At 41.1% G+C, this 20011-nt stretch overlaps 1 protein-coding gene across 1 annotated transcript in view; it reads right to left on the reverse strand.

Annotated features, from left to right (window-relative positions):
• The window catches only part of LOC131960664 (filamin-C-like), a 72752-nt gene that overhangs the window by 11662 nt on the left and 41079 nt on the right, over positions 1-20011 (reverse strand). The window contains exons 24-39 of the mRNA XM_059325925.1: positions 16321-16483; positions 14731-14891; positions 14228-14395; positions 13215-13338; positions 12970-13126; positions 10579-10768; positions 10462-10485; positions 9572-9819; positions 8516-8590; positions 7611-7710; positions 6822-6962; positions 5764-5892; positions 4495-4668; positions 2758-2919; positions 1154-1357; positions 500-652 (exon numbers count right to left, since the gene is read on the reverse strand). Of these exons, the coding sequence (XP_059181908.1) occupies positions 500-652; positions 1154-1357; positions 2758-2919; positions 4495-4668; positions 5764-5892; positions 6822-6962; positions 7611-7710; positions 8516-8590; positions 9572-9819; positions 10462-10485; positions 10579-10768; positions 12970-13126; positions 13215-13338; positions 14228-14395; positions 14731-14891; positions 16321-16483 (2373 nt within the window). The remainder of the gene's footprint in view (positions 1-499; positions 653-1153; positions 1358-2757; positions 2920-4494; positions 4669-5763; positions 5893-6821; positions 6963-7610; positions 7711-8515; positions 8591-9571; positions 9820-10461; positions 10486-10578; positions 10769-12969; positions 13127-13214; positions 13339-14227; positions 14396-14730; positions 14892-16320; positions 16484-20011) is intronic.

Raw genomic sequence — 20011 nt, forward strand, 5'->3', positions numbered from 1 at the left:
GACAAAATTCAAAACTTGCAATCAAATTATTTGTGTAGTTGCAAAAGAAGTCTGTCTTTAAGTCTTTGAATAACAGTTTTTTTGTTTGTTTGCTGCTGGTTTTGCATTTGTGATTCTGTCTTTGGCAAACTGCAAAAGCATCACAAACACAGTTTGTTTTAACTTCCGAGGCAGTTGCAGCTCAGCTCAGCTGTCAGTCAAAACGCATTAGCCAATAGGAATGCACCCAGAGAAACCCGCCCACACGTGAAATTTGTGCGAGAACCGCAAGCAAAAAGGCAAAAAGCATCGCAAACACAAAGACAGAATCACAAATGCAAATTTTTTTGTTTAAATTTTGTATTTGATATTTTTATTAATGTTTTTTGTTTGAATTTGAAGAAGTGTTATTTGAACATTCTGGCACAAATCTAACTCCATAGAAACGACGCCACCAGAGAATATGTTTGCATTACACTGTAAAAAATGATTTTTATTTACTAGACTGTGTTATCTTTACCTGGGACGTGTTGGTCGGCGAACTTGATGTTGATGATGTAGTTTCCGGGTTCAGTGGGACAGTAAGTGACTTTACACGTCCCGTCCTCCACGTCCTCACAGTTAATGTCCACCTTACTGGGACCCTCGATGGACAGACCCAGACCTCCGTAACCTGCAACAGAGGAAGCACAGCTCTCACCTGACTGTCAGTTTAACATTTACATCGTCTGAAAATAAAAGTAGATTTCAGCGTCTTCATGAAAAGTTCCAGAACAACCATTAAATAAACCGTCAGATCAGATTGTTTTTCTGAAGTTGTTCAGACGTTTCCGACTCTAACGAAGTCTAACTGAAGCTGTTGTTGAGGAAAATCTTAAAAACTAGACGACAAGAGTTGAAAAACAGCGGGATTTAATAAGAAAGTATCACATTTCAGATACAATTTGACAAAATACAAAACAGGTACTTGGTCCAAACAGTTAGTGAGTTCATTTCTATCCTTGTTTTGGGGGCGGGGTCAGTGAGGTTTTGGGGGCGGGGTTATTTAAGGTGTAGATGGTGACGGAGGATGTTCAGTCCTCAGAAAGGCACACTTGTGAGTCTGACTTATGTTTTCCTGTTCGTCCCAATCTGGTGCATTGGAGATTCTTTGATCAGAGCGTTCGAGTCGTACCTGCGTTCCTGGTGTCCACGATGAACTCGGCCACCTCGAAGGTGTGCCCCTCCACCAGCCCCTGGCCGTACACCTTCACCTTGCTGGCGTCTCCGATCTCGGACTGGCCCACCATGATCTTGAAGGGACTGTTGGTCACGTGCTTCCCGTTCTTCTTCACGCTCACCACGTGTTCACCCACTTCCTTCGGAGTGAACGAGATCCCTGCAAGACAAGAACACGAGCTCAAACATTAGCTGGAAACATCGTTTTCTCTCGTCTGGACGATTGACTTCAGGTTTACTTTCATCAAGCAGAAGATTAAATCCTAAACTTTGTGTTCAAAGTTCTAAAGTTTCTTTTTATTGCCACTGCAAAGAACATCACTTCTTCAACTGAAGCACAAAAAAAGACATTCATGCTCCCAAATACTGGATTCATGTTGAGTCATTTGATGTTTGCAAAGTTAGAATCTTGAAAAACAACGGTAAAAAGTCTGGCAGCAAAAGTTTCCAAATACTTATTTTACAGATAATTTCTTTAAAATACAGGTAATAAACAAAAAAAAGAGAAAACATTTTAATAAAGTTCTGTCGAGGTTTGAACAGGGTCTGATTCATCTGAAAGTCAAACTGTTTGCTGATGATACTCCACTGTCTGTTTCAAAACACTGAGACTTCTGCACTGTAAAAACTTACAAAAAAAACAATATAAAGTCTGGCAGTAAAACTTACACTAAATGTTTTTTTTACAGATAACTTCTTTAAAAATACAGACAACATACAGTAAATATCTGTAGAATAACTAAAGCTTTTTACTTTGATATGACAGAAGGTGTTTAAAAAGTTTTGCTGCCAGACTTTTACCTTTGTTGAAAGATTTTTCTACATTAAACTTAAAGTTTTACCATCAGAAAACAGAAAGTTTTCTTAATTTTACATTCAGTAATATGATGAGGTTTTATTGTATTTCTACACAGAATTCACTGTAATTTAACATTCAAGACCATTTCGACAAATACTTTTTGTTGTTTGTTTGTTTTACAGAGCATCTGTATCTGAAGCTCTTTTTTATATCTGAACCTTCTGGTTTCTATCTGAATCTTTAGGTTTCTACCTGAACCTTCTGGTTTCTATGTGAACCTTCTGGTTTCTACCTGAACCTCCTGGTTTCTATCTGAACCTTCTGGTTTCTATCTGAACCTTCTGGTTTCTATCTGAACCTTCTGGTTTCTACCTGAACCTCCTGGTTTCTATCTGAACCTTCTGGTTTCTATCTGAACCTTCTGGTTTCTATCTGAACCTTCTGGTTTCTACCTGAACCTTCTGGTTTCTACCTGAACCTTCTGGTTTCTACCTGAACCTCCTGGTTTCTATCTGAACCTTCTGGTTTCTATCTGAACCTTCTGGTTTCTATCTGAACCTTCTGGTTTCTACCTGAACCTCCTGGTTTCTATCTGAACCTTCTGGTTTCTATCTGAACCTTCTGGTTTCTATCTGAACCTTCTGGTTTCTATCTGAACCTTCTGGTTTCTACCTGAACCTCCTGGTTTCTATCTGAACCTTCTGGTTTCTATCTGAACCTTCTGGTTTCTATCTGGACCTTCTGGTTTCTATCTGACTGACCGATGTGTCTGTTGGGGAGTCTCTTCAGCAGACACGGCTCCTCGTTCCCAGACGGCGGCCTGATGCTCGCCGTCAGGCTGCTCAGGTCCGTCTCCATGATCTTCAGAGAGACGTCTGTCGCCGTGCCGACGTTGAGCTGAGACATCCTCATGGACTCGTCACCTGCAGACCAGAACCAGTTAGAACCAGTTAGAACCAGTTAGAACCAGCTCCACGTCTCCAGGGAGCTACAAGAATTCACTTCATTGTCTTGGTTGTTAAATATATTTGTAATTTCCGAACAGCAAACTTATAAAAAAGTTTGGATGGAGAGAAAATTTAAACAAGATGAAACTCTCATTTAGATTATTAAATATAATGATAACAACAGAAATATCTGATAAGAGTTTAATGTAAGAGCTGATATCTAGACATTTAACATGGTTTTATTGATAATGATTTTGGTTATTAACAAGAAAACCATGTTCAATATCTAGATATCAGCTCTTAAATTAAACTCTTATCAGCTTTAGTTCAACCAGGCATTAAAATTAACAAGAAACTGAAGAAAACAAGGGGGGTCTAATCATTTTTTCCATGACTGTACATTATAATAACCAGGGTAAAATAACAAACTTCAGATCACATTTTCTTAATATCAAAAACATGTGTTCAGGGAGTCCTCCTGTCCTGGGAGAGGTGGCGGGCCGTGTGCCTGGCAGCTCTCTCCGTGGAGGATACAGAAGATATCTAACTATTCAGAACCATGATTACAGGTCTTTTGCTGACTGGATGAGGTTTTGTCCTGGTTTATCAAGGAGTACAGTAAACGGTGGCCCAATGAGGCTGCCAGACTAGACTGAAGCGATGCTGTCGGCTATAAACAGCAACATGGAGAACATCATGGAGGAGCTGACGGCTTTGCAAAGGCAAATGGATCCATTTGGACCAGAACGGACAAGAAGAGTAGCTGTTGATAGAATACGGCCACTCACCTGAAGCCTGACAGACATTAGACCGAGACAGGGACAGACAGACAGACAGACAGACAGACAGACAGACAGGAGGACAGACAGACAGACAGACAGACAGACAGACAGGAGGACAGGCAGACAGACAGACAGACAGACAGACAGGCAGACAGGAGGACAGGCAGACAGACAGGAGGACAGACAGACAGACAGACAGACAGGAGGACAGACAGACAGACAGACAGACAGACAGACAGGAGGACAGACAGACAGACAGACAGACAGACAGACAGACAGGAGGACAGACAGACAGACAGACAGACAGACAGACAGGAGGACAGGCAGACAGACAGGAGGACAGACAGACAGACAGACAGACAGGAGGACAGACAGACAGACAGACAGACAGGAGGACAGGCAGACAGACAGGAGGACAGACAGACAGACAGACAGACAGGAGGACAGATAGACAGACAGACAGACAGGAGGACAGACAGACAGACAGACAGACAGACAGACAGACAGACAGGAGGACAGACAGACAGACAGACAGACAGACAGACAGACAGGAGGACAGGCAGACAGACAGGAGGACAGACAGACAGACAGACAGACAGACAGACAGACAGGAGGACAGGCAGACAGACAGACAGGAGGACAGACAGACAGGCAGACAGACAGACAGGAGGACAGACAGACAGACAGACAGACAGACAGACAGACAGGAGGACAGGCAGACAGACAGACAGGCAGGCAGACAGACAGACAGACAGACAGACAGGTGTACCGGTGATCTTGGCGGTGAACGGGCTGCCGGGTATGTGTTTGTCGTCGAACTTGACGATGATGTTGTAGTCTCCGGGGACGGAGGGCAGGTAGGACACGGTGCACGTCCCGTCCTTGTTGTCCTTACAGCTGATCTCTGCTTTGGACGGACCTTCAACCGCCAGAGACAGGCCGCCTGCACACACACACAAAGAAATACATGAAAAGCAAAAATAAATTGTTAAAAAATGTTAAAAAAGTCTTCCCATCATACTAAAGTAAAATAGCTTTTTTTTTCTGCAGATATCTTTAAATATAAATATTTACTGTTCATTATCTGTATTTTTAACTAAATTATCTGTGAAATAACTTGACTCAGAGTTTTTACTTTTTGCTGTTTTTACAGTGAAGATAAAGATGTTTTATAAGTAATCTAATAATAACTTGAGTTTATGTTTATTAATGTTTATTAATTAACATTATTAACCCTTTGATGCACAACATGGTCTAAAGTGACTTGACATCCTATTTTTATGTTTTCCTTTATTCCTTTTTTAATAAAATCCCTTTTTGTGTCACTACTCTTCTAATGCACAACATGAGTCAAAAATGACCCATATCCATTTTTTAGCTAAGTAGCTTGCTAAGCTAACTAACTACTTAGCTAACTTCTTGGCTAAGTAGTTAGCTTAGAAAGCTACTTAGCCAAGTCTTTAGCTAAGTAATAATACAAAAACTGTTTTTCTTCATAAAGTATGAGAAGCAAAATGTAAATAATGATCTGTTGTTATCAAAAACAAGATATTTAAAGAATACTTGGAATATTCAATCACAAAATAAGTTGATATCAAAAGATAGAGCACAGAAACACACAGCAGCATTAAATAACAATATTATATTAAATACCAATATTATATTAAATAACAATATTATATTAAATAACAATATTATATTAAATAACAATATTATATTGAATAACATGTGAATGAATGAGGGTCATTTTACAGCATGTTGTGCATTAGAAGGGGTCAATATGTTGCGAATCAAAGGGTTAATGTTTCTGTTTATTAATGAACATTATTACTGTTTCTGTTTATTAATGTTTATTAATGAACATTATGAATGTTTTTGTTTATTAATGTTTATTAATGAACATTATAAATGTTTCTGTTTATTAATGTTTATTAATGAACATTATGAATGTTTATTAATGAACATTATGAATGTTTATTAATGAACATTATGAATGTTTATTAATGAACATTATGAATGTTTATTGTGTCCCCGTTACCTTCTCCGGCGTCCTTGGTGACGATGGTGAAGGCGGCGGGCCGGTTCACCGTGCCGTGACTCAGCCCGGGGCCGAACGCCGTCACATGACCGCTGTTGATGGCGTCCACGTAGAACTGGAGAGGACTTCCTGCAGCAGAGGACGGCAAGAGGACATTACGAGGACAGGAAGAGGACAGGAAGAGGACATTATGAGGACAGGAAGAGGACATTATGAGGACAGGAAGAGGACATTATGAGGACAGGAAGAGGACATTATGAGGACAGGAAGAGGATATTATGAGGACAGGAAGAGGACATTATGAGGACAGGAAGAGGATATTATGAGGACAGGAAGAGGACATTATGAGGACAGGAAGAGGACATTATGAGGACACGTCTCTAATAAAGTTCTGTCCACGATGTCCTACTAGTCTGGAAGACAAACTGGTGATGAAGATACCAGACAGACAGACAGACAGACAGGCAGACAGACAGACAGACAGACAGACAGTCAGACAGACAGGAGGACAGACAGACAGACAGACAGACAGACAGGAGGACAGACAGACAGACAGTCAGACAGACAGGAGGACAGACAGACAGACAGACAGACAGGAGGACAGACAGACAGACAGACAGGAGGACAGACAGACAGAAAGACAGACAGGAGGACAGACAGACAGACAGACAGACAGACAGACAGACAGACAGACAGGAGGACAGACAGACAGACAGACAGACAGACAGGAGGACAGACAGACAGACAGACAGACAGACAGACAGACAGACAGGAGGACAGACAGACAGACAGACAGACGGACAGACAGACAGACAGACAGACAGACAGACAGACAGACAGACAGACAGGAGGACAGACAGACAGACAGACAGACAGACAGACAGGAGGACAGACAGACAGACAGACAGACAGACAGACAGGAGGACAGACAGACAGACAGACAGGAGGACAGACAGACAGACAGGAGGACAGACAGACAGACAGACAGACAGACAGACAGGAGGACAGACAGACAGACAGACAGGAGGACAGAGAGACAGACAGGAGGACAGACAGACCTGGGATGTGGTCCCCGTCGTAGCAGATGTCCATCTCGTGGAGTCCTCGTTCTGTTGGAGAATATTTGACGGTGACGGTTCCGTCCTTGTTGTCGGTGATGTGAGGACACGCGGTCCGGCCCGACGGCATCCGGACCTCTCCTGGAGGACACGAGACACGAGGACACGAGGACACGAGACACGAGGGACGAGACACGAGGGACAAGAGACACGAGACATGAGAGACGAGACACGAGGGACACAAGAGACACGAGACATGAGAGACAAGAGACACGAGGGACACAAGAGACAAGAGAGACACGAGAGACAAGAGACACACAAGGACACGGGACACGAGGGACAAGAGACACGAGGGACAAGAGACACGAGGGACAAGTTAGTTTATATCAGCAAATATCTAAAATCCTGCAGATGAAAACAGGATAAAATGTGTTTCTGAGGGATTCGAGGCGTTTCTCCTCCTGCAGATGTTTTTGTGTTTTTATGGGTTTTTTTAGCTGTTGAACATTTTAAAACATTATTAAAAACATTTTTATTTATTCTGCTTGGCTTCTTTAGTTTTTTACCCTTTTATTTTACTTTTTTTTAATCTCTAACTCTGTGTATAGATTGAGTTTTTATAACTATTTTATTGTTTTACTGTTTTTAGTATTTAATTGTTTTTATTTTTAACTATATTTGTGTGTGTGTATTTTTATTGTATTTTAATAACTGTGCAGCTCTTTGGTCCACGAGCTTGTTTTTAAATGTCTATAAATAAACTAATAAGACTTTTGATTGTTGACCGACCTGTGATTTCTCCTTTCTGCACCGTGAACGGGATGACCAAACTGAAGGGGCGGAGCAACGGGTCCAAACCGTCCAATGGGAGCACAGGGTCATCTGTGGCCTGCACAGACCAGAGGGGAGAGGTCAGAGTGGGAGGAGGAGAGGAGGAGGAGGAGGAGGAGAGGAGGAGGAGGAGGAGGAGGAGGAGGAGGAGGAGGAGGAGGAGGAGGAGGAGGGGGAGGAGGAGAGGATATATATATATATATATATATATATATATATATATATATTAAATACAGATATAATACAGATGTTTAATGTATATTATCTGCATTTTTAGAGAAATGATCTCACGGTTGTTTACGTGTTTCTTTTACAGTTTTTTTTTATGGTTTAAACTCGTTGAGACAAAATGTCAAAATTGTTTAAAAGTCAAATCTGAGCCGATTTTCAAACATCTGTTTTATATTGTGTTTAATCCCTGAAAAAGAAAAAATTGAAAAGAAATATGATAAAAGAAAGAAAGAAAGTAAAATGAAAAAAAAAAAATATATATATATATATATATATATATATATATATATATATATATTTAAATGTAAAATATAATCTACATTAATACTATATTGAAATTAAATGAAATAAGTAAAACTTAAAATGCAAATATCAGAATAAATGAAAAAATTAATGAATGAACGAATGAATGAATGAATAAATAAATAAATAAATAAATAAATAAATAAATAAATTAGAAAGAAAGAAAGAAAGAAAGAAAGAAAGAAAGAAAGAAAGAATAAAAGCGGCGGCGTCTCATGCTCCAGTCGTGCAGAGGAAACATGCAGCTCCATGCAGAGAAATAATAATAATAATAATAATAATAATAATAATAACAGTAATAATAGTAATGAGTTGTTGTGAGTCGGTACCCAGAGGGGGGAGGAGCCAACACAGCGCTGCAGAGAGTCACACGGCTCCTCTACTACCGCCACGCTCTCACTCGCCTGACAGGAAACAACAACAACAACAACAACAACAACAACAACAACAACCTTTAGAGACACACAACACACAACACACACCAACACAACTCCATGCACAAACACACGTGACAGTATTAGAGTGAAGGTGCATCCTGACCAGCTGAGACCAGGTCCAGAGTCTCTTTAACCCTCCGAACCTCAACAACGACTTCTGGAGTTCCTCAGGGTTCAATTCTGGGACCGCTTTTAAATCCAGAACCCTCTGAACCCCCAGAAAAGTGTGTTTTCTTCACAAAATTGCCAAAAATACAGAGTTTATTGTAAAAAACAAACAAAACGTGACTGTAGAAACAGATGTTATCTTCAGAGTTTGAACTTTCTGACGGTGCTTGAACGCATCATCTGGTATAAAAAGTGACCAAAACTGTTAAATGTTGATATTAGTGTCAGAATCTCTTCATTCTACATGTGTCATTTAGAATAAACCAGATCCTGTTTACACAGAGCTGAGAGGAGAGGACAGGAGAGGCTGTTTACACAGAGCAGAGGGGAGGACAGGAGAGGCTGTTTACACAGAGCAGAGAGGAGAGGACAGGAGAGGCTGTTTACACAGAGCAGAGAGGAGAGGACAGGAGAGGCTGTTTACACAGAGCAGAGAGGAGAGGACAGGAGAGGCTGGAAATGTGACGATACTTCTATCTGTGGACTTTTTTGGTAATTTTACGCCTTGTTTTGGTCATTGTGTGTTTTTTTTTCCAGAAATTTTGAAATTTTTGGTCATTTTTCATCTTTTTTATTTATTTATTTATTTTTACAACATATAGAGAAAATTCACCTCGAGCTGCAGGACTTATAGATTCATAGATTATAGAGATTTATATGTAAAAAGTATTAAATAAACGCCCTGAAACGCCTGGTGGTTGGGAGGGTTAGAGACTCGAGTCCTTCTGGTCTGGAGGTGAAACTGGTTTGGTGTCGTGGTGCGTTCAGGGCCTCTCTCACCACCACGTGGAACGGGCTGTTGGGGATGTTTTCCCCTCCGAAGCGGATGGTGATGACGTATTTCCCGGGCTCCGGGGCCGTGTAGTAGATGTCGAAGGTCCCGTCGGCGTTCTCCACCACGTCCACGTCCAGCTCCGCCCCGTCCGGCGTCGACACCTTGCAGGTCACTTTACCTTTCCCCGCCGCCTTGGCGTCCACCGTGATGACCGTCTCCTCGCCGATCTGGATGGTCGGGCCGATACCTGATCCTGACCACAGGACCGCCAGTCAGGAGCCACGCCATCATCATCATTATTATTATTATTATTATTATTATTATTATTATTATTATTATTCAGTCACCACCAAAACTAACTTCTATTACATAAAACTAAATAAATCAGATGGAATAAAGCTAGAGAACACTAAAGAAAATAAAACTAAACTAAAAAAAAGAAAAAAGAAAATAAAAATAAAATAAATTATAACAATATAAAATAAATAAAGCTAAAGAAAATAAAACAAATAAAGCAAAAACAATTAAATGATAAAATAAAATCAAGCAAAATAAAATAAAATTAATAAAGCAAAAAAAAAATAAAAATAAAGAAAATACAGCAAAAATATAAAAAGAAACAAAATAAAAATTCAATCAATAAAAATAAAAAACCTAATTTAGAGAAAATGTGATAGAAGAAAAAAATAAAAATAAATAATAAAAAAATAAAGAAAATTAACAAAAAATTAGCTAAATAAAGCAAAACATCAAAATAAAAAAATAAAATAATAAATCAAACCAAATAAAAGAACTAAAGCTAAATAAATAAACAAAAGCAACATGTTGACACCAGACCAACAGTAAATCTTCACATATAAAACATATGAAACATATGAAACGTATATTGGCTCACCCAGCCCGTGTCCTCCGATCGACACTGCAGAAACAAAGACACAGTCAGAGTCGCCGTGACGATTTCAGCTGCTGGAATGTGATTGGCTGTCAGAGCGAGCGGTGGGCGGAGTCTCACCTGTGACCAGACACTTGCTGGCGTCCCCGGTGGGCAGCGCGTGGATCCGGTACGGCGAGTACGGGATCTCGTCCCCGCCGTACTTGATGGTGATGGTGTAGCGCCCCGTCATGTCGGGGACGTAGGACACCGTGTACGTCCCGTCCCGGTTGTCCCGGATGTTCGCCTTCTTCGGTTTTCCCTCCGGATCCTGGAGACACGGACAGGAAGTCAGAAACACATTTAACGTAAACAAATATCAAGTTCACACGACGACTCGGAGGGAAGTTCTGTCCATCAGTGGTCTCAGCGTCAGCAGCCAATCAACCGGCAGCTCTCCAACGTATGTAGAAATATTAAATATCGTCACAATTCTGTGTTTGAATGAATGAAACTGACCGTCGGTCTCAGCAGAATCCATCATGTTATCACAGTCAGAGATTCTGACACATATATCAACATTTAACACAAGTAACCGGTCACTTTTTAGAACGGAAACTATAGTAACTAAGGATCCATTCAAGGAAAGTATCAAACTCTTCAGATAATATCTGTTTTCACAGTTTCTTTCTACGATAAATGCTGGCTTTTTGGCCAATTTTGTAAAGGAAACATACTTTTCTGAGGGTTCTGAATATAAAAGTGGTCCTAAACTTGAACCCAGAGGAACCTCCAGAATATAAGTGAAGGATCAGGTTTCAGCATGAGTTACTGTTGCCATCGATCACAGAGGAAATGTTTCTTCCTTATAAGTGACAGAAATATCAACATTTAAGCTTCGTTTTGGTCACATTTTATAACAGAGGCTTGCCTAACTGATGCATCCGTTCAAAGACGTCGGGACGTTCAAACTCTTACGATAATGTCTGTTTTACATTTTCAGTTTCAGGAGACAGGATTGTTTAAACAGCTTCATTCACAGTTTCTCCTGATCTGACGTCCAAACCAACTAACAGCTGATCTGCAGACCGTGGTGTTACACGAGCTATAACATCACACAGGAGCTAACGCTAACCACTGCAGAGAGGAGGAGGAGCAGGAGGGGGGGGGGGGGGGGGGGGGGGGGAGGAGGAGCAGGAGCGGGAGGAGGAGGAGGAGGAGGAGGGGAGGGGGATGGGGGGGGGAGGAGGTGACGATGACGGAGGACGGTCGGCTCTACGCAGCTCTCCTGTGAATACTGAACGGGATGGTTTACTTTACTATATGAGTCTCCCAACCCTCCTGCCCCAGTCCTCCACCAACAAGAGGCGTGGCGCCTGCAGCCGTCGGACCTGCAGCCGCACACGACCAGAACAGACGACAACAGCAGCAGACCAGAACGACAGACAGACGACAGCACCAGACGACGGAGGTCCAGAGAGTCCAGAAGAGTCCAGACGACAGTCAGGAAGAGACCAGAGAACAGGTCAGTCAGGAGGACCAGAAGAGTCCAGAAGAGTCCAGAACAGGTCAGTCAGGAGGACCAGAAGAGTCCAGATCAGATCAGTCAGGAGGACCAGAAGAGTCCAGGGGGAGAGACAGCCTAGAGTCAACCCGTCTCACCAACCTGCTACTGATAACTTCACTTTAACCCTCTTTGGTTCGGTGTTTCCCCATTTTTGGCCTGTCAAATTTCTACAAGTCATGTTTTTGAGTGATGCGATACTTTCAAAAGAGGGAAGAGTATAAGGAACCAATAGCCTCCAGGAGGCCAGATTGAAACCCTATTTTGCAGACTTTTCCAAAGTAAACAACTTTACCATTTTGCGCCACAAAAAAAACCCTCAAAACATAATTTCCTGGCCCTTTTACATCTGGAAAAATCTATTCCTACTGATAGGTGAGTAAACCTTCATTTTTATAGTTTCATACACTTAGACTGGTGAAGACATTATTTTTTTCCTACAGGCAATATTCAGACAAGAAACCAGTTAAAAAAGTTCCTTTTATAATGTTTTTTCATTTAAAATGTTGTGTATTGTTTCACGTATTTCTTTGGTATATTTTTATAGTTATTTCCACAAATGTTTTTGGCATCTTTTACATATTTTGTTGGTATTCTTAACATTTTTTGGTATTTTTTAGGTAATTTTGTATGTATTTTTTACGTATCATTTTTTTTGGGGAGGGGGGTTTACATCTTTTTTGGTGTGTTTTTTTTCCCTTTCTCCTGGTGAAAGTCCTGGTTTGTTTGACCCTTCCACCTCCCTCCCTCCCATCCTAACTGACCCTGTGCTTTGTACTCCAGGCCACTAGAGGGCGCCACTAGCTCCAGACGGAGACATGGGGAAGGGTTGGTGGAAGTCTCTGCAGGTTGGTGAGAACGGGCTGAAATATCAGTCGGTCCGTCCTGATCCACAGTTTCTAACACATTACGTTCATTTTACAGTCCTGAGCTGGTTTGGGAGAACCCTGTCTGGATCTGGGACTCACCAGGATCTGCACCGTCAGCAGTCCCTCTCCGGCGTCTCTGGCGTCGATGGTGAACTCGACCGGCAGACTTGCGGGGACTCCGGAGGCGTTCAGACCCGGACCGCTGGCTCGGACTTTACTGGCGTCGTGAGCCGGCAGCGTCTTGATCTTAAACGGACTGAGAGGAGAGGACAGGAGAGTTTGGAGGGTTTAGACCTGAACCGGACCTGACGGACTTGTTCAGGTCGGACTCTGTGGGCACTGACCTGCGAGGGACCTCCTGCTCGGCGTACTTCACACACACGGTGTAGGGCCCGTCGTTGGCCGGAGTGTAGTTCACCGCGTGAGTGCCGTCGCCGTTGTCGGTGATGCTGATCGGCTCGGCCACACCTGAGGAGCAAAGCGTCAGTTTGGGTCTTTAACCCTTTGATTCACAACATATTGACCCTTTCTAATGGCCAACATGGTCTAACATGACCCGCATTCATTCCCTTCAGGTCATTTAATGCTGCTGTGTGTTTCTGTGCTCTATCTTTTTATATCAACTTATTTTATGATTGAATATTCCAAGTATTCTTTAAATATCTTGTTTTTGATAACAACAGATCATTATTTCCATTTTGCCTCTCATACTTTATGAAGAAAAAAAGGTTTTGTATTATTACATAGCTAACTACTTGGCTAAGTAGCTTGCTAAGCTAAATACTTAGCCAATAAGTTAGCTAAGTAGTTAGCTTAGCAAGCTACTTAGCTAAATACTTAGCCAAGAAGTTAGCTAAGTAGTTAGCTCAGCAAGCTACTTTGCTAAATACTTAGCCAATAAGTTAGCTAAGGAGTTAGCTTAACAAGCTACTTAGCTAAATACTTAGCCAAGAAGTTAGCTAAGGAGTTAGCTTAACAAGCTACTTAGCTAAAAAATGGATATGGGTCATTTTTGACCCATGTTGTGCATTAGAAGAGTTGTGACACAAAAAGGGATTTTATTAAAATATTAATAAAGGAAAACATGAAATCAGGATGTATGATGATCAAAAACAAACTAATTGAGGAAAACCTGGAATACTGAATGATGAAAATAATTTATTGCAAAGATATAGAACATAAAAACTCTGTTTGGTCACTTTAGATCCATGTTGTGCATCAAAGGGTTAAGAATGATGGAAAACGTCTTTGTCCTCCAGTTCTACACGGGACGGACGAGTTCAGGTGATTATAAGACTTCAGTCCAGTGATCGTCTTTAGGACCAGACTGGATGAGGTGCTGGTTTCTAGATCTCACCTGTGGGCCCGTACAGCTGGACCTCCAGGGGGGCCACCCCCGCCTTACTGCTGTCCACAGTGAAGGTCTGAGGGACGTGGGCTCGGACTCCACTTCCCAGGCCGGGACCTGAACACTTCACTTTACTGGGATCCACCAGCTCGCGCACTGGGACTCGAAACGGACTCCCTGCAACACAAACAGTCTGAAAGTTAGTCACTGCTGAACCTGATCCATGTGCAGAAATCTATGAAATCTAAAGGATGATACAAACTCTGAAAGAACAGAGAATTGGTTCTCTTTCTCAGAGCTGCAAGGAAAAGATTGTTGCAATTTTGTTCTTGCAGCTCTGGTCTCCGACAACTAATGTATGATTGGTCAGAAATGTGAATTTGAAGGAGTTCCCAGGAGTTTCTCTTGGAGTATGAATTGTCCTGCCAGAACTAACGTCTAGCTTCCTGTGGAGTATTAGCATGTATTAGCCTTTAGCCCCAGCAGACCCGACAGAGTTCTTGATCCCTCACCTGGGATAGGAAGGCCTCCGAAGGTGATGTTGACGTCGTACTCTCCGGGCGTGAAGGGGATGTACTCCACGCTGCAGCTGCCGTCCTTGTTGTCCTTGCAGGACATCTTGGCCTCAGACGGACCCTCGATGGCCAGGCCAAGACCGCCGGTGCCCGCCCCCCTGAGGACCAGACGGAGCAGAGAGAAGAAGATTCTGGACTGAGTCAAACATTAACCAAACACGTTGCATGAAGGACTGCGGTCAAGTGTTGGAGGTCTCCAAGATTCAGGACAGATTTACTGCTACGAACCCAGGAAGAACTTCTCTCCAGTCACGACAATAAGAGGTTATTCTCAAACAAGAATTTAACCTGAGTTGATTCTCTGGAACATCAACTAAAATGTAACATTTTGCCTTTTTTCATATTGCTAATGATAAAACAGATCGTGCATAATCCCTCCTCCTGTCATCTGGTGAATCTTTTTCCGAAATTCCCCCAGAACAAGTTTGAACCAATTTTCACTTGTTTGAAAATCTGTCAACCTTTCCTGCTCCTGTCTTTAAACTGATTCAAGTATCTTTAGGGGCTTCCCATTCCCCTTTTTCGACCAGGACAGTTGGAGGGCCCGTTCAGAACCCGGAGTGTCTAATGTGGAACTAGTTCTTGGTGTTTGGACAGCCAAAGAACCGGATCTCTGCAGGAGAACTGGTTCCAGAGCAGCACCAGCTCTCTGCTGGCCTCCAACCATGAACCTGTCAGTCAGGGGCTGGGGGCGGGGCTATCTAACAACAAGACCAACTTTTGTAGGGACGATGTAGTCCACCATTGTTGTTATTGTGGTTGAAGTTGGTTCTAGAGTTTCTGGGAAAGCGGAGATGTATACAGTGATGTAAATAAAAGCAAACAGGTTCTGAGAAGGTTCACAAGTTAACCAACTGTGAACCAGAACCAGGTTCATGGTTGTTAAATACCAGAGAGTATTTCACCTCTTAATCACTTTTAGTTTTAAGGCTTTTACACACTCTTGTGATAATGTGATAATTATGTGATTTGTGTATTAGCGCTGATTAAAATGTAACATCCCACTATACTCAGGGTTGGTACACTTTTTCAGTGGTCAAATTCAAGCATTTTTCAAGGACTTTCCAGGTCCATTTTCAAGCATTTACAGTATCTTCCACTTGTAAGTTGCATGTTTTAGATACTCATTATTTTACATTGAACATGTGATTATCTATAGTCTATAGATGGATATAGTCAGATTGAAAGAGAAATACAGTAAGAATTTCAAGCATTTACAAGCACTTTATCCAAAATCCTTTTTAAATCTTGAAAATACAACATTTAAATTCAAGCATTTTCAATGATTTCAAGCACCCGTAGGAACCCTGTACGCTGAAAGTTTACTGTGTTAGCAAAGAGTCCAGATTGCAATATTTAACCAAGTCACATACTTATTATCCTACTTCTTCATCTGCCCGGAGAGTTTTGGTCTACGACTCATCACGCAGCAAGAACAGGAAACTCAGGACAAGGCTGTTTTTCCAAAATAAAACCCCCACACAGTAACTATATCTCGTACCTTAGAGGAATGTCAGTGAAGCTCACCTGGTCTCGACGGTGAAGCGGTTGGGTTTGTTGACCAGTCCCTCCTCCAGACCGGGTCCGTAGGCTCGGACTCGGCTGGGATCACAACCCTCCGTCACCGAGACTCTGAACGGACTCTTGGGCACCGAGACGTCGTCCACCAACACTTCGATCAGGTGGAGACCTGCAGAGGGCAGCGAGGACCAGTTAACGGGTCAGACTGGGACCAAAGGGACTGGGACATGAAAAGACCATTATCGAACCAGGACCTGAAGAAGACTGGCCCTCATCAGCGCTGAATCAGCTCATACCACAATAATATATTACACATGGTATATTATAAAACTGACATCTTTGCTCTTGTTATTAGTACAAACAGTCACACACTGTAAAATAAGTTATTTTCCAGAAATTTCCTGAATTTATTTACAGGGTTTTTCTTGTTTTTTCTCCATTAAGTTCAAATATTATCCATAAAATGGACGTTAATGTACATTATAGATTTTTTTTTACAGTGGTATTAACCCTCTGGAGTCCATCTATTTATTGAAAATACACACGTTCAATTTCCAGTAATAACTTTATTTATATCTGATATGTAGACAAGCTGAGAAAGCCAGTTAAAGTTCAATCATAGGAGCTTTCACAGTGTCACATTTATGTTTCTAGACCATTTTTACAATGTGAATTTTCTTAAATTTACATGCAAATAGACTGTTTTGTAGTTTTATTATTTATTATTTTTCTGCTGTTTTTGTGTGTATAAATGGTTTTTAAAAAATGGTACATTTCCATAGAAACCTGTGTCTTCTGTTTGTATTTTGGGTTCCTGGCAGCTTTATACTTTGTTAATTAAAATAAAATGTAAAATCTGACCGATAGCTAGTTTGTGTGGAGAAAAAGGAGCCATGCATGTGATGTAAGGACAGACTGGAAGATGCTGAACACAGACAGACATTAATGCAGGAAGTTGACACATTTAAACCAAAATCTCCTGACTTCAGAGGTTTAAATCGCTTAATGGTCTTGAATGTTAAATTACAGTGAATTCTATGTAAAAAATACAAAAAATATTAAAGTAAAACTTTGTCTTGCAGCAAAAGTTGCCACACAGCGTAAATAAAACTTTAATTATTCAACAGATATATATTTTAAATACATATATTTTCTGTTTATTATCTGTATTTTTGAATACTTTATTTGTAAAATAACGTACAGTTGTTTCCTGTTATTTGGAAACTTTTGCTGCCAGACTTGTTTACAGTTTTTTTACAGTGCAGGTCTCATGCAGTGGGCGTGTCCCGCGGTGACCTCGGCTCTCAGCTGATCTTATTTGAAGCGAATATCAGACGAATAACAGAAGACGACCGACAGAATCACCTTTCAGTGGGACTGAAGCCCCCACGGGGAGTATTTCTGCCCCACAATGCACTGCTCCAACATGTCACACATTACTATCAGTGGAAAACCATCTGCTGCAGACAGACTGCAGCTATTAATACCAGCCGCTAGCCTCCAGCTCTCATTAACCGACCAACACCAACAAGTGCTTCTTTCACATGTTGCTCTCCGAGTCCTCGTGGTTCACTGCAACATGTCAAATCTGTATAAATCTACAAGTCCTGCAGCTCAATCAGAACAACTCGAACATGTCTTTGTGCAGAATAACACAGTTAGAATGACAGAAACCAGAAAAAAGTTTAATTTCTCTGATTGTAATAAAACAGAGTTTATATATAAACACTTTTCCAAGTGTCCTGAATGTTATAAAACCAGTTTCCTGCAAATATTCTACATATTGAAGTATCGTCATGTTTCCAGCCTCTCCTGTCCTCTCCTCTCTGCTCTGTGTAAACAGATTTTCGGTGAATATTGGACAGAAATATCAACATTTTAAGACAAGTTTTGGTCAGTTTTTATGACGGAAACTTTATAAACTGATGTTCCGTCAGAAAGTTAAAACTCTGACAATAATGCAGGTTTTTCACTGTTTCTTTCTACAATAAATTGTGTAATTTTGGCTTTTTTTTTTAAAGTAAAAAGATGTGGGGTTCAGAGGGTTAAAAATATAAAAGTGGACCCAGAATTGATCCCTGGGGAACCCCAGAATAGTATAGTAAGTGACCTTACTGAATGGATCAGGTTTCAGCATGAGCAGTTTTCTGTTCACTTTCACGATCCGTTCAGGGACCGTCGGAAAAGAGGTCCTTCTCCTATTTTAATGTCTGTTTTTATGGTTTCTTTCTACAATAAATGGTGTAATTTTGGCCATTTCTAAAGAAAAAAAAAGAAGAGAATATAAAAGTGGACCCAGAATTGATCCCTGAGGAACTCCAGAATCAGGTTTCAGCATGAGCAGTTTTCTGTTCACGTCCGTTCATCTGACAGAAATATCACAATGTTTTGGTCACTTTTTCTAATGGAAACCTTTGTAACAGATGATCTGTTCAAGGAACATCGGAAAGTTCAAACTCTGATGATAATGTCTGTTTTACGGTTTCCTTCTACAATAAACGGTGTAATTTCGGCCATTTTTTAAAAAAGAAAACAAATGTGGGGTTCAGAGGGTTAAGAATATGAAAGTGGTCCCAGAATTGATCCCTGGGGAACTCCAGAATATTTGGACCTTACTGAATGGATCAGGTTTCAGCATGAGCAGTTTATGTCACTTTTTCTAATGGAAACCTTTGCAACAGATGATCCGTTCAAGGACCGTTGGAAAGTTCAAACTCTGACCATAATGTCTGCTTTTACAGTTTCTTTCTACGATTTTAAGGAAACATATTTTCAAGCCTTCTGGTGGCGTTCAGAGGGTGAAAACCTTTCTGCCTTCGTCTTTCTGGTACTTTTACTAAATAACACGATGACTTTAAGACGTTTGAGTGCAGGGTCGGCCACGTGAGGTTTCATAATTACAAATAAGTTATTTGTTTCTAAATGTTGATGTTGTGGTTCCACTTCTGCTTACATTTGGATTCCGTCTGTGGTTTGCCACATTAAGAGTCCGACACACATTGAAATCATTCCTCGAGTTTAATAGTGGAAGCCTCTCTCCCTTTACTGTGGCGCAGGAGAAACAGAAGCTTTATGAAAACCACAAAGCAATTAAATTCCTACGTGGTGATTTGTTGTTGTGGAAAACCTCCATAAAAACAGCAGCAGAGCCTCCAGCCTGCACCAGTCCACGAGTCCACCAGACTCAGGAAATATACCACTGGGATTATTTTCACTCAGATTGTAATCCTGATATGAACCACAATATGTGCACAGCTATTCTCATTTTCACTGAGAAATCATTTACAATGATTAAGGTGTGATTGATTTTTCTCTGCAGCTTCACTTCCAGAACAGGATTAATACACAGAGTTTAATAAACTACTCGTCATGCAGCAGGGACAGGAAACCCAGGACAAGGCTGTTTTTCAAAGTAAAAGCACCACAAAGTAGCTATATTTCATACCATAGTGGAATAAAAGCCTGTGATGCAACTTTGGCTCAACAGGAATCCCAGGGCAAGGCTGAATTTCAAAGTAAAAGCCCCACAAAGTAGCTATATCTCATACCTTAGCTTTGTCCTTGGTTTCCCGTTAAGCTTCTCACCTTATCTTGTCGGGGAAAAGATTTATTTTTAAAGCTGTCAATGCAGATTCTTTGAACATTTATCAATTTAGGATGCTTATTAAACGTTATTTTGTTTTGGAAGGTTATATTG

The sequence above is a fragment of the Centropristis striata genome, chromosome 22 (genome assembly GCF_030273125.1).
Source record: "Centropristis striata isolate RG_2023a ecotype Rhode Island chromosome 22, C.striata_1.0, whole genome shotgun sequence".
Classification (NCBI taxonomy): Eukaryota; Metazoa; Chordata; class Actinopteri; order Perciformes; family Serranidae; genus Centropristis; species Centropristis striata.